The following is a 13441-nucleotide window of genomic DNA, read 5'->3' as shown; positions in this document are numbered from 1 at the left end:
TGATTGAAGAAACAGATCCACCCCTGTAGCTGCCTCATGTCTTTTTGGGTAACTGCTTTCACTCTGTTACTTGGTTTGCTTAAGCAAAGGCTTCTTGCCTTTATCAAGGAAATTAGCACACCAGTCTGACAGAAGAATAGATTGTGTTTGCACTCACCCTTCTTCTCCTAAGATTAAGTGTTAGCTTTCAAACTTGCTTTTGAAGTGCTAAGAACCCTGATGAGAAATGATGCACAAAGCCTCCTGTTTACATTGGAAGCATCAAAACATCAGAACTGGGCCAATTCACGCATTCCTGTTGGTCATTAGACATGAACTGATCGTCCAACTTCAACCACATCACCTACAAAACCCTGAAGTGAAACAAAGTCTAAGTTAGTTGACTCTTCTTTGATTAGTCTCCAGCACGTTTATCACTTTCTATGAAAGAAACATCTAATTTAGATGGCAGTTGATTTGTGTCACGGGATTTCTTCTGACAGGGGGCAGAGTTATGTATGTGTTTATGGCTTCTTTGCTTTTAAAAGATTAATGTTGAGCAAATGTAAATCACAAGACCTGGACAGGGGGCTGGGAAGATGGAGCAAGAGCTTGCCAGGGTGATGGATTGAGATGTATTTTAGAGGATTTTCATCTGCTAGAAACACAGTGGGAAGATGGGGCTGAGGGGTGGTGGGGCAGGGACAGTGAAGGGAAATGGCTTTTTCTCTCTAAGCACAGAGAAAAGACAGGATGGGCGCTTGAGCCAGGGCAAGTGGCTTCCTGGCTCTGTTTCAGAAGCAAAATGAAATTAAACTGGTAACTTCCTGAAGCTCCTTTCCTGCCCTGATACCCAGAAGACAGGATTGGAGGACAAAGGAGGGTTCACAGCACAGCTGGAAGCGCTCAGGGTACCCAGCTGCTCCAGGAGAGAAAGTGCTCCCTGCCTGCCCCAGTCACAGGAACTGGCCCCTGAAGCCAGGCTCCCACACCAAACCTTCCCATAGAGCAAGTCTAGGCTTCTGTCCCCCGAGGCTGTGTGTGTGTGCGTGTGTGTGCGTGTGTGTGCCTGTGTGTGCATATGTGGGAGAGTGTAAGAGTGTGAGTGTATGAGTGCATGTGAGAGTGTGTGAGTGTGTTAGTGTGAGTGTGTGTGTGAGAATGTGTGTGATAGAGAGTGTGTATGTTAGTGTCAGAATGAGTAAATGTGTGTGTGTGAGCATGTGAGTGTGTGAGTCTGAGTGTGTATGTGTATGTGAGTGTGTATGTATATGAGTGTGAGTCTTTGTGTGAGTCTGTGTGTATGTGAGTGTGTATGTGTGAGTGTGTTCGTGTGTATATTCATCCTTAAATATATGAGGACAATCAGAATAACTCCCATGTGCCCTGCAACGCCCCGATAGCCACACTCAGTGATTTGTGTGTGTTAACTGCCATAATCTTTCACTAGGGATGAGCACGCATGGGTCTGGGAGGGGTGCTTGGAGTCGGAACACGGAGCACAGGACTTACTGCCAAATCTCTGGCACCAAAACCCATGCTCCCTATGCCACCTATCAGGATGCACCCTTAAAGCACTTTTAAGATGCGTTTTGGAAAGAGCTATTTGTTGGTGTGTATTTGTCTTCACCACCGCCCCAAACATAGCTGCCCAATATTCAGATGAAAATGCCCCCCGTCGGCCGGGCGCGGTGGCTCACGCCTGTAATCCCAGCACTTTGGGAGGTCAAGGTGGGCGGATCATGAGGTCAGGAGATGAAGACCATCCTGGCTAACGCAGTGAAAACCCGTCTCTATCAAAAATACAAAAAAACTAGCCAGGCGTGGTGGTGGGTGCCTGTAGTCCCAGCTACTTGGGAGGCTGAGGCAGGAGAATGGCTTGAACCCGGGAGGCGGAGCTTGCAGTGAGCCAAGATGGAGCCACTGCACTCCAGCCTGGGCCACCGATCAAGACTCTGTCTCAAACAAAAAAAAGAAGAAAGAAAGAAAATGCCCCCCATCTTTCCAACAGGCTTTCAAATACGAGTCTGACATAAAAGACAAATCATGGCATCACCAACAGCAATGGCTAAGATGTACAGTGTATACACTCCCCACGACTTTCACAGGCATCCTCTCCTGCAAGCCTGGTCACGTCAGTACCCTCTGCTGCAGGCTCCCTCCCCATCCCACTGAGCCAGTGTGCCTCTGGCTGGCCTGAGTAGGGAGAAAGCAGTGGCCTTTCCTGAAGCCTTGAGTTCTCACGGAGCCCTCCCTGGCTAGAGAGGAGAAGGAGGCTTCCAGGGAATGAGGAGAAGCGGCCCCCTGCATCCTGCTCCTGCACTTTTCCTTCCTTCCAGCATTCTTCGCCACTGCATCTCCACCCGTTGCGCCCATAAACCGTGGGTCCTCTTGTCTCTGGGCCACTTTGGCCTCCCCTTCCTGAGCACATCTCCTGGGCAAGCACGGCCATCTGCCTTGGGATGTAGCCACGAATCTCCTCCTTGGAGCCAATCCTCCTGGATGTTTGAACTGAGCTTCCAGGCAGCAGAATGTTCCCTCCTGCCTCCTGCCTCCTGCCTCCTGCCGCCCCTGTGGTCCTGCCCACTCCCCACACGGGCTCTGCTGCTCCTGCCTGTCAAACCCGGTGGAGGAAGGAGAAAAACACTTTCCACATCCTGTTCACCAACTGATGAGCCTTCTGGAAACCCAATAACAAAGCGTACCTAACTAAATCATTATTTACACATGCAGCCCGATTGAGGACATTTAGTCATGTAATTAAGTACCTAATTATGCTGAAAATGCAATTATATGATTTTTTAAATGAATTAAGTCCTCCAGAGAAGTGGTAAAGATTAGCACGCAGCATCTGTCTGGGGAGCAGGGACCTCGAAGGGCACCCAAATGTGACTCCAAGCTGCACAGGGGCCAACTGGTCTGAACCCAGATCACATGTGTGAGCACACACGGGCCCACACAGGCTCACACACAGAGGAGGCCAGCTTCACCTCTGTGTCTCCAGGACTATACAAAGGTCTGCTGCGCGAGGAACTTAATAAATGACAGTCATTAATGTCATTGGAAGCATAGTGTATATCTATGGAGTGACTATTGAGTGACTTAGAGAATCTTAGGGAGGTTTTTTATCCAGCATCTGAGAAGCAGGTGTGTAGAGAAAGAAAAAAAAAATGAGAGAAGGATCAGCCAGGACATGTCAGAGGATATTTTAAGCAACATCACTCATTCATTCAGATGCTAGAGCAAAAAACAAAACAAAAAAAACAAAAAAAAAACCAAAAAAAAAACACAGTCAGTGTCTTCTAGGAGCTCAAAAATTAGTGCAGAGTCAGCCGGTCCTGGTGGCTGACACCTGTAATCCCAGCGCTTTGGGAGGCTGAGGCGGGTAGATCACCTGAGGTCGTGTGTTTGAGACTAGCCTGACCAACATGGAGAAACCCCATCTCTAAAAATACAAAATTAGCCGGGTGTGGTGGCGCATGCCTGTGATCTCAACTACTCAGGAGGCTGAGGGAGGAGAATCGCTTGAATCCGGGAGGCAGAGGTTGCAGTGAGCCAAGATCGTGCCACTGCACTCCAGCCTGGGCAACAAGAGTGAAAATCCATCTGAAAAAATTAGTCCAGAGACAGGGAAAGCATCTTAATGGTGATATGAACAGGTTGTTCAGCAAACTACAGCCCGTGGGCTAAATACAACCTGTGGCCTGTTTTTGTACAGTCGGGTAAGCTAAGAATGATTTTTACCTCTTTAAGGTGTTTCCTCACTTCCACCCCATGCAACTCAGGTTCCAAAATCACAGTATTAATCACTCACTGTACATCTAAAACTCCAGTGGGGGGTCCAGAGTGATCATTGTGTGCAGGAGCCAAACCTCATATTTCTTTACAAATACGGAAACAAAACGGTGGAGCCAAATTGTTGATGAAAGAAAGATTCATTATATCTTGGAAAAGGAAGCCAACGATGTGGATAAGGATGAAGAGGTTGAAGATGGCCACAGGAATTGTCAGAGGAGAGGGAAAAAGATGAGGCCAAGAGGAGAAACTGAGTCTCCACACTTCAGTGTAGGGTTTCCCTCCATGAGGCCAAAATCCAAGGGAAAACCCAGAGCCTCCCCTCAGATAATCCTGGCAGGGGACTCTCAATGAGTGTAGGGAGTGAGAGGAACCTTTCCAGTGTCTCTAGGAAACTGTTCACACTGGTGAACCCTGAAAGGACAGCTCAGTAGCACACCAATAACAAACTCAGACAGCTCGAGAAGCAAAGTCTGTGGCCAGCAGCGCTGTGACTCCAAATGCCCAGCCTCTGACCTGCTCCCTGAGAGGTCAGAACTTCCCTTCATTTCCACCTGCAGAAGCAAGGGACTGGGGGTGAACCATGGACTGAAGCCACAGCCCACATTTCTCAACCTGCAATTGCAGCCCAGGGAAAGGGTGGGAGGAGCTGTGGTCACTGAATGCACTCCTTTTCCACAACATACATGTCTTTCTTGGAAATGAAACGGCTACTTGGAGCATGTCCTGACCAGGTTAGGCAAAGGATGTGTGGACACAAGACTCAGAGGGCCATTCAGAGAAGGTGGCCATGGTCCTGCTATCCAACCACAGCCTGATGCCAGCTCGCAGGAGACACTGCCAAGCAGGTGCAGGCACCCAGCAGGAACCTGGAGCAAGGCAGGCAGGTCAGGGCGGCGGGAAAGGACCTTGACAGACCTTCTAGTCGGTGACTTTGAAGATTCTGCAAGACAATAACCAGTTCTGAAGATCCATCCCCATTTCTTCACTGTAAAAGTAACACATGTTTTTTGTAGATGACTTTTGGAAAACACAGACAGCCATATATTAGAAGAAAACTAAACCACTCCTAACCCATCTACTACTTAAAAGCCAGTACTTAACGTTTGACGTGTATTTCCTTTCATTCCTTTGTCTTAAGACTTTTGTGGAATAGTTCTCATCATTTCTATTTAGAGGGTCTTGTTTTCTTCACTTAACGTCATACCCTAAGCATTTCCTCCTGTCACTAAGTTCATGCACACCCCTTCCCTAACTGCATAATACTGGGTCATATGCGGGTATCGTAATTTACATAACCAATGGCCAAATATGGAACATTTAGCTTGTTCTCTCTCTTTAATTTTTCATTTTAGACTGCATTGCAATCTACTTTCCTGAGCCAAGACTTTTGTTCCTGATCCAGATTGTTTCTCTAGGATCAATTCCTAGAAGTGGATCGCTTGATTCTCAGGGTGATACATATGCCAAATAGTGTACCAGAGTATTGAAGGTACTTGTTTCTAGGAATCCCATTTTGACATATTGACGATCAGAATAATTAATGTTCAAATAGCTTGACCTATGTCAGGCACTGTGTACCACAAACTAGCTTACAAGGAGGCTACATGGTTGTGCCACCGGGTTTTACATGTGAAGAAACCATGGTTTGCAGTGAGATGAGATTGCGCCATTGCACTCCAACCTGGGCAACAGAGCAAAAACTTCGCCAAAAAAAAATAATAATAATAATAAAGGAAAAGGAAAAGGGAAAGGGAAAGGAAAAGAAAGAAAAAGAAAAGCTACATAGCGTTCCTCAAAATAGTCTGGCCATGAGTGTCGCCACTGAGGCGCCACTCCCTCATCCCTCACCTGTCTGTGCCATGCCTGGCAAGTGTGCTGACTTCACAGCAGGGTGGCCAGATGCCTGGCCCTGAGCCTGGCAGATGGGTGGGCCCAGGAGCACGGTGTGCAGGATTACACACCCTCACTCTCCTCAGGGAGGTGTGTGGATGGAGCTGAGGCTGGAAATTGGTGTGTCCAGGGTATTCTGCACTCCAGCCACCTCTGGTGGAGCTTGGAGCTGGCAAGTCAAACAAACGCTGACTGGGATACACGGGCCTTCCTGGCTCCTCAGGACATCTGCACACAGCCATTTCCTTTGCCATTTTGGTGCCCCAAACACCTGTTTTTGGAGAAGCATTTCCCTGCTGCCTCACTGGAGCTCAGCTATCCTTAAATCAATCAGCAGTGGTCTAGTAGGTGGATCAGCTGGGAACACGTGCTTAATTTTCCAACAACAAGGCCAAAAAGACTGCAGTCTCAGGAGCTGTAGAGCAGAAGGGCATATGCATGGACCAGACCCTGGCACAAGGGCCCCAAATCCCCAAACCCAGCACCAGGTGTGGGGGCAGGCAGGGGACAGGCAGAAGGAATAGATTCTCAGAGTCCTCCACTGTGCCCAGTCCCCATCTCTGTCAGGGTGGGGTTCTTGCGAGCCTGGATGCTGACTCACTCTCAGACGGCATGTCCCGCTTCTCCCCTCAGCTTCAGTTCCCTCTTAAGGACTCTGTTCTCTTTCCGCTGTGAAGATCCCTCAGCGTGATGCAGATGCAGGGGCAAGTCAGAGGTTACATGGCGGGGGCTGCCCTTCTAGTGTGCTGAAGCCGCCAACTGTTTAGGGCAGCTTTCTGCTTCCAGGCTCCTTTCAGCAATCTGGGCATTGTCTTAAGCCTGAGCTTCTTCAGTTGCCTGCTGACCCCAGACACCCACTCCAGTCCCTACCCATCTCCAGCAGCCAGATGCTGACCGAGGCCCAGGAACTTCCCAGACATAAGAGCCACTAGAATCGCCTCCTCCCCACTCTTCCTGCCTCTTTCAAATTTGATTTCCCTAGAAATCTTCCAGCAGGGAGTGTCTGCTGGGGGTCAGGCTGGGGAAATTGTGGTTCTGCTTTCCCTCAATCTATGCCATGAGTAAAGAAAGATATTTGTGACCAGGTGAGGTGGCTCACGCCTGTAATCCCAGCACTTTGGGAGGCCAAGGCGGGCGGATCATGTGAAGTCAGGAGTTGGAGACCAGCCTGGCCAACATGGCGAAAAACCCATCTCTACTGAAAATACAAAAATTAGACAGACATGGTGGCAGGTGCCTGTCATCCCAGCTACTCGGGAGGCTGAGTTCAAGTGGAGAACCCACCACTTGAACCTGGTGGGTGGAGGTTGCGCCATTGCACTCCAGCCTGGGTGACAGAGCGAGATTCTGTCTCAAAAAAAAAAAAAAAAAAGGATATTTGCTGCTTTCCTGATAAATTACAAATGCTGCACCATCCACAGCTGACAAGTTCCTCTCCCCAGTGGTGGACAAGGGTAACTCCACCTTGCTCAGCCAGGCTTTTATCCCCAGATTCTTCCTCCTTCAGGGTGCCTTGCTGATTTCTGCTGTTGTCAGCATCCTGGACTTAGGAGTCGATGGTTCCGCTTTTTCATATCGTCTCCTCACAATGAAGAAAAAACTCTTTCCTTTTACTTAGATATTGTAGCTCAACTGAGGCAGATTGGTTATGGTGTTGAAGTAAGGTTGTGTTTAAATTTTTTTTAAGGCTCAGGGGGAATAACAAGGAATCTATACAGAGAAAACCCTGGAACCAGACAGTTCAAGTTCTAAGTCACGGCGGCCTCACTTGCTTTCCAGTTCTCCTCCTGGGAGCACATCCCAAAAGCAAATGACTAGGTAGGAAAAGTTCCGCAGCAAGACTCCAAGATGTGCGTAAGGAGCAGATGTCCTTTGCTGACTCTGCCTTCTGAGTGTTGAGCCTCTGCTTCATCCCAGTTTACTGACATGGGAATGATTGTCTTCTCCGGGGCAGAGAGGCCACGTCTCCTCCATACCCACCCTTGCAGGCCTCCACACTTCCATCCAGATGGTGCCGTGCAGCCTGCATGGGTCCAATCCTGTCATCCATGTGGTGTTTTGGTACCGTAGCCACAGATGAGACCGGATTAGGTTTAGGAGGAGGAAAGCACTGCTGATAGTCTTATATAGGGTGTCAAAGCAGTACAGCTAAATTGCACAGCACCTTGGCAGCCCTGGGGATTGTTGGGGGACTGTTTGTAAGGTCACCCATATGGACCTTCAGGGCAATCACATTGACCTTGAGACTTTCAGACACGTTCTGAACAGGCAGGTCAAGTTCACATCAACCTCACCTGTGTATTCCATCGGCAAGACCAGATGAATACACATGTGCTTTCTGCACAGATGGGAAGGGTGGCCATGCCTGAGAGTGAAGGCAGATTGAAGATCTCATAGCATACATCCAGCAAGTCCCTGGAGCCCATGGTGATCAGGCATCCAGGAAGGCTCTCCACCCAACCCAGAAACTTACTGACCACTCTATCATCACGGCTTTCCCTTCATGTATCTCTCCCACCACCATGCCCACTACCACACTGGCATTGCCCACCCGCCATCTCAGGACAGACTTGGGGCCACCTCTTCCAGGAAGCCTTTCCTGAGGACACTGAAGATCTGTGGGCTCCAACAGAGAGCAACCTTTTCCCAACTTACCCACATGCACTTGTCCTTGTCGGTTACACAGCGTGCTCCTGACAGCAGGGGCTTGGCCTTAATGATAGAGCATATGGCTGGAGTGTAGGAGGTGCTACAAAAGGTTTGCTGAAGGAAAGAATGAACCAGCACAATTATGAGCACCCCCAATGCCATAGAATCCTAGAGTCCTGGGGCTCAGTGTCACGGTTGTGTCTCCACAAGTCTCCCGAGCATCTCGTCAATGCTCATTTTGATGCTTCATCACACAGAGACTGTGGGCAATCTGACTTTTGCACCTCCCCAGCCAAGTCATATGCTTCCTGGGGACACACACCATGTTCTCCTCTTCCCTGCAACTCTAGGGCTGAATAAATGCTAACTGCTCAGCCAACACCGACTGGCTTCTAGGAGAAATGGATGGATGGGTAATAAGCTATTTATTTGTTTCTTGGGGGCACTTTACTCTGAGACCCTAGAGCCTGTACACTGCATCTTTTGCAGAAGCAATAATAGCCAGCCATCAAGGGCAAGTAAATGCATTTGACCTTTCCTACCAAAAAGAAGAGTTAGTTCATGTACTTCAACTGTCATCTGATTTCTACTTCACTTGTGCAAGGACGCTGAGGAATCCAGAGCAGGAAGAAAAACCACACTGCTAGCTGCGAAGCACTTTCCACGCCCCTAAAGGTTACTGTTCCTTCCCCCATAGCTGTCCAGCTCTTGAACCCCAAATCAGACTTGCACAAAGCCTTGCTGCTTCAGAGTGCTTGGTAAATTGACTTTTCTTTTCTTTTTTTTTTTTTTTGAGAGGGATTCTCGCTCTGTCGCCCAGGCTGGAGTGCAATGTTGTGATCTCAGCTCCCTACAACCTTGACCTCCCAGGTTCAAGTGATTCTCCTGCCTTAGCCTCCAGAGTAGCTGGGATTGCAGGCACCCACCACCATGCCCAACTAATTTTTGTATTTTTAGTAGAGACGGGGTTTCACCATGTTGGTCAGGCTGGCCTTGAACTCCTGACCTAAGGTGTTCCACCCACCTCAGCCTCCCAAAGTTGGGATTACAGGCGTGAGTCACTGCACCCGGCCTGATAAATTGACTTTTCTAACCAGGCCCGTAAGTTCCTCTCAATTGAACACTCTGGGAAACTGGCACAGCACCTGGCCAACTGTCAAGCAGTCGACGCTGCCATTGCTGCTTCATCACTGTCACCAACAAAGTTATTGCAGAAAGTCTCCAAGTCCCCCATGAAAACCCTACATTTCCTGTCATGATGTTGAGGCTGAGATCATCTTCCTCCTCCCAGAACACTTGGGGGTTCTAGTCTGAAGCCATCCTCACTCTCACTCCCCTCCTTCAAGCCCTCACCCTGTGCCTGAATTCTTCTTTCTTTGCTGGACCAGATGGACAGTGGAAGACAGGAAGTGGGGAACTCCTTCAACAACGCCTATGGCAGAGGGGAGCCGTGGGAGTTGGGTACGGAAATGTAAAGACCAGCCCATGCGGGAAAAACAATAACTTTTTAGCACAGTGTCATCTGAAAATGAAAGAGAAGAGAGGCTCTTGGTGGCAACAGAGGAGCATGACTTCCATCCTCAGGGCTAGCACCTGACCCCTGCTCTCCATCCACATTGGAAAAACACTGCCCCCTGAGAATCCATTGCAGCTGAGGTCCTTCACCCCAATAGCTGCACTCAAGCTGCCAACTGAAGCACAGAGCACTGCCCGCACTGCAGGGTTGTGCCTGTGTGCCCCGCTGCCTCCAGGGGTGGCTGCCTTCCGCCAGAGAATAGACAGCTGACATCCTGAGGACATAGAGAGTTGTAGGGATGACTGCAGCCAATGGCAAATTCTCTGGATGAAAACCCATTCCCAGCTCTACAAAGATGAGCATAGTGAAGGCTGCAGTTTAGTTGGTTCGTGGTTCCCCAGAAGGCTTTCAAACGTTCAGCAGTTGTCATTCAGTGCCAGGCACCCAGTACAAAGCTGAATATAGAGTTGTGAGCAACACAAGCCCGAAGGTGTGGAGCTTCCTGTCTGGCGGGGGTGTTGCAGGGGGCAGCAGGGGACCTTGCAACCTGGAGAAGGGCTCGGAAGAAAAAAAGTAGGATGCTTGGGTCTTTCCAAAAAATGGGTCCTCTCATGTCTGTCCAATCGCTGTGCTGGGTAATTGTCTATTTCTGATACCAGACCCAAGCTTGGCCGTAATTAACACCTTACTCTGCCATAAACGCACCCCCAAGGCTGCCTGCAGATCACCCTCATCCTAGTTGCTGGGCTCAGCATGAACCTAATTCCAACCTCAGAAGCATCCCTCAGCTCCAGCAAGGGGCAGGCTTTCATTCCAGGCCCCTTAAGCTGGATGCAGACAACCACCTACTTTCTGGGCAGGGCCTGAGCTCACTCAGCCAGCCTTCTCCAAAGATCTGATATCACTGATGCTAGCTAAATGAGCACAGGGCAAGGGAGTGCGCCGAGGGGGACTCTCACCCCGCCATCTCCAGAAGCTTCCGGAGCCTTGGAGCCGTGGATGGCAAGCAGACACTGGGGAGAAAGCTGAGAAGTGGGGAGAGCTGCCTTAGATGCTGAACTCTCTGCCTGGAATGCTTATATGCTTTGTGCAGCAAAGTCCTATTTGTCCTTAAAGGACCAAGCCTGATGTCACCGCTTCCGGAAGCCCTCCTTACACCAGCACTCTCCAGCCTACAGCATGCGTCAGAATCTACTACAGTAATTACTGGGACCCAGTCCTAGTGTTTTTCTTCAGTAGGTCTGGGCTGGGGCCTGAGAATTTCTATTTCTAACAGGCTCCCAGAGGATGCTGTGTGTTCAGAGACTATGCTTTGAGAACCACTGTCTCACAGCATCTGCACCTTCCCAGACAGCCTCGAGCTTCCTCTCTATGCTGACGATGATCTACTACTATAGGGCAGCTCTGGTCAGGCTAAAGTGCCGCTTCCCTGGAGTCTGTCACATCGGGAGACATGTGTAAATCAAGCTCCACACACTTGGAGGTCATGGGGAATGGAGGGAGTAGTTCCAGCTGAGGGACTTCCCTGCCCACCATGCTCCTCAGTGGGCATGAGCATGGAGGGAGCCCACATTGGGAGGCCCAAGTGGCAATGCCCCGGAGGTCTCAGGCCCCACCCATCCCCCAGCCTGGCTGGCCTGCTGAAAGTGTGTATAGTCTCCCAGTATACAGATGTAGGTACACGGTCCCTAACAACAAGCCAAGAAATGCACCCCAAGTCGTTCAAGCCAAATAGAGAGCAGCTTACCAAGGCTCTCCACTTGGCAGTGTGCTACAAGACAAAACACACTGACTCAAAGCTGCCAGGGCTTCAAATCACAGACTTCTGACTCTCAAGGTAGCTGTACAAGCCGGGGAGAATAACACTTTTCTGGGACTCAACTGCCAAATCTGTAAAATGGGGCTAATAATAACTCCTATGGATTGGAACTGTTGGAAGGACTGAGTTAAAATACATTAAATGTTGAGAGCAGAACCTGGCACTTAGTATGAAAGTATTACTTGTTTTAAAGGAAGAGGAAATAACAGTCTCTTCTAACCCTGATTCGGTTGGACAAACTATCATAAGAAATGCTGTCTTCACCGGAAAATTTCTGAGGGCATTTCTGGGTATTTGACCTTCTGTAACCATCCCTGCCTACTTAAGCAAGGTGTTATTCTTTCTTTCTGAACTTTGAGGTGCTTGGTGATTGGAAAAGTCTAGAACCCCACCACTGAATCCATTCATTTATATATGCATACATTTACTCATGCATTCAGTAAATATTTACTGATACCTACTACCTATTACATACTAAATTGGAGGCTGCACTTGTTCACACTGTATAATAAAGTCCAGCACCCACCTGAACTTGCTATGGTCCTGCTTCAGGTCTTGCTACTGAGAAGCACTGTGAATGCTGGACCCTCCACCCTACCTGGTTCCTGGCTCCCCAGGTCCTGACTCCTGGTGAGTTCACTGGGTCCCTTTGCTGACTTGATGCCTTGTATTATCTTCTTCCCCACCTCTAAGCTCCTTGCTGGCCCCGACACCCCTAGCTTGGCCCACCTGCCTCCGCTGTGGACCCCTAGCTGGGAAGTCTGTTTTCCCCTCACCCACTATGACTCCTGACACCAGCAGCTGCTTTCTTATAAGAGAGTGAAAAAAAAGAAGGAAAGAAAGAAAAGAAGACAGGAAGGAAGGAAGGAAGGAAGGAAGGAAGGAAGGAAGGAAGGAAGGAAGGAAGGAAGGAAGGAAAAGAAGAGAGAGAGAGAAGGAAAGGAAAGGAAAGGAAAGGAAAGGAAAGGAAAGGAAAGGAAAGGAAAGAAAGGAAAGGAAAGGAAAAGAAGGCATCAGGCAGCTGCACTGGGGAGAATGACCTCAAAACACTATAATTAAAGTGATTTTCTGAGTGGAAATGACTATTATGAAGCATCCTTCTCTGTCTTATTATGCAGAGCCATTGTAATGGGAACATGGGATTTCCTCTGTTAACACTGATATTCCTGTGATCCAACAAATCCTTCTTCACAGTCATCTCCCAGAGGAAAGAAGGCATTCTGTGCAGCAACTCTAGGAAAGCTATGTGGCCTCCATGGTCCTGGCACATCCCAGCCCTCTCTACAGGGCCATTAAGCTGTGAAAAAACGCACACAGTAACTGGGATAGTGTCATAGACTGGTCCTTCCCACAGGACAGTCAATGGAAAGACCTAAGGGAGGGCTTCAGGAATGACTCCTCAGACAGGAGCCCCGGGAAGGGCTTCTCCAAGACAGAACGGTACTCCAGAGGCAAGAGCACTGGCTAAGTCCTGACCTGACACTGGATGAGCTGTGTGATCATGGGCACATCACATCTCTGAGCCTTGGTGTTCTTCCTGTGACATGGGCCAACAACACCAGGCACCTCATAGGATGGCTGTGAAGACTGCATGATACAGTAGATAGAAGACAGCAACACCTGGTGCTATGGTTTGGATGTGGTTTGACCCTGCAAAAGCTCATGTTGAAATTTGATTCCCAATGTGGCAGTGATGGGAGGTGGGACCTGGTGGGAGATATTTGGGTCATCAAGACCAATCCCTCATGCATAGACTAATAGCCCTTTGAGGGAGGGAGGGAGTTCCTTCT

General features: G+C 49.1%; 1 protein-coding gene across 4 annotated transcripts in view; it reads left to right on the top strand.

The window, feature by feature from the left end:
- The window catches only part of GYPC (glycophorin C (Gerbich blood group)), a 40811-nt gene that overhangs the window by 20265 nt on the left and 7105 nt on the right, over window positions 1–13441 (top strand). For 2 of the 4 annotated variants that reach the window (XM_021923481.2, XM_021923479.2), the window contains exon 2: window positions 12204–12281. The exons of the other annotated variants lie outside the window; for them this stretch is intronic. In XM_021923481.2, the coding sequence (XP_021779173.2) occupies window positions 12204–12281 (78 nt within the window). The remainder of the gene's footprint in view (window positions 1–12203; window positions 12282–13441) is intronic. 4 annotated transcript variants of the gene reach the window in all.

This window comes from Papio anubis, chromosome 10, assembly GCF_008728515.1.
Source record: "Papio anubis isolate 15944 chromosome 10, Panubis1.0, whole genome shotgun sequence".
Lineage (NCBI taxonomy): Eukaryota > Metazoa > Chordata > Mammalia > Primates > Cercopithecidae > Papio > Papio anubis.
Note: the sequence above shows the minus strand (reverse complement) of the source record. Positions and strands in the feature narration are given on the sequence as shown.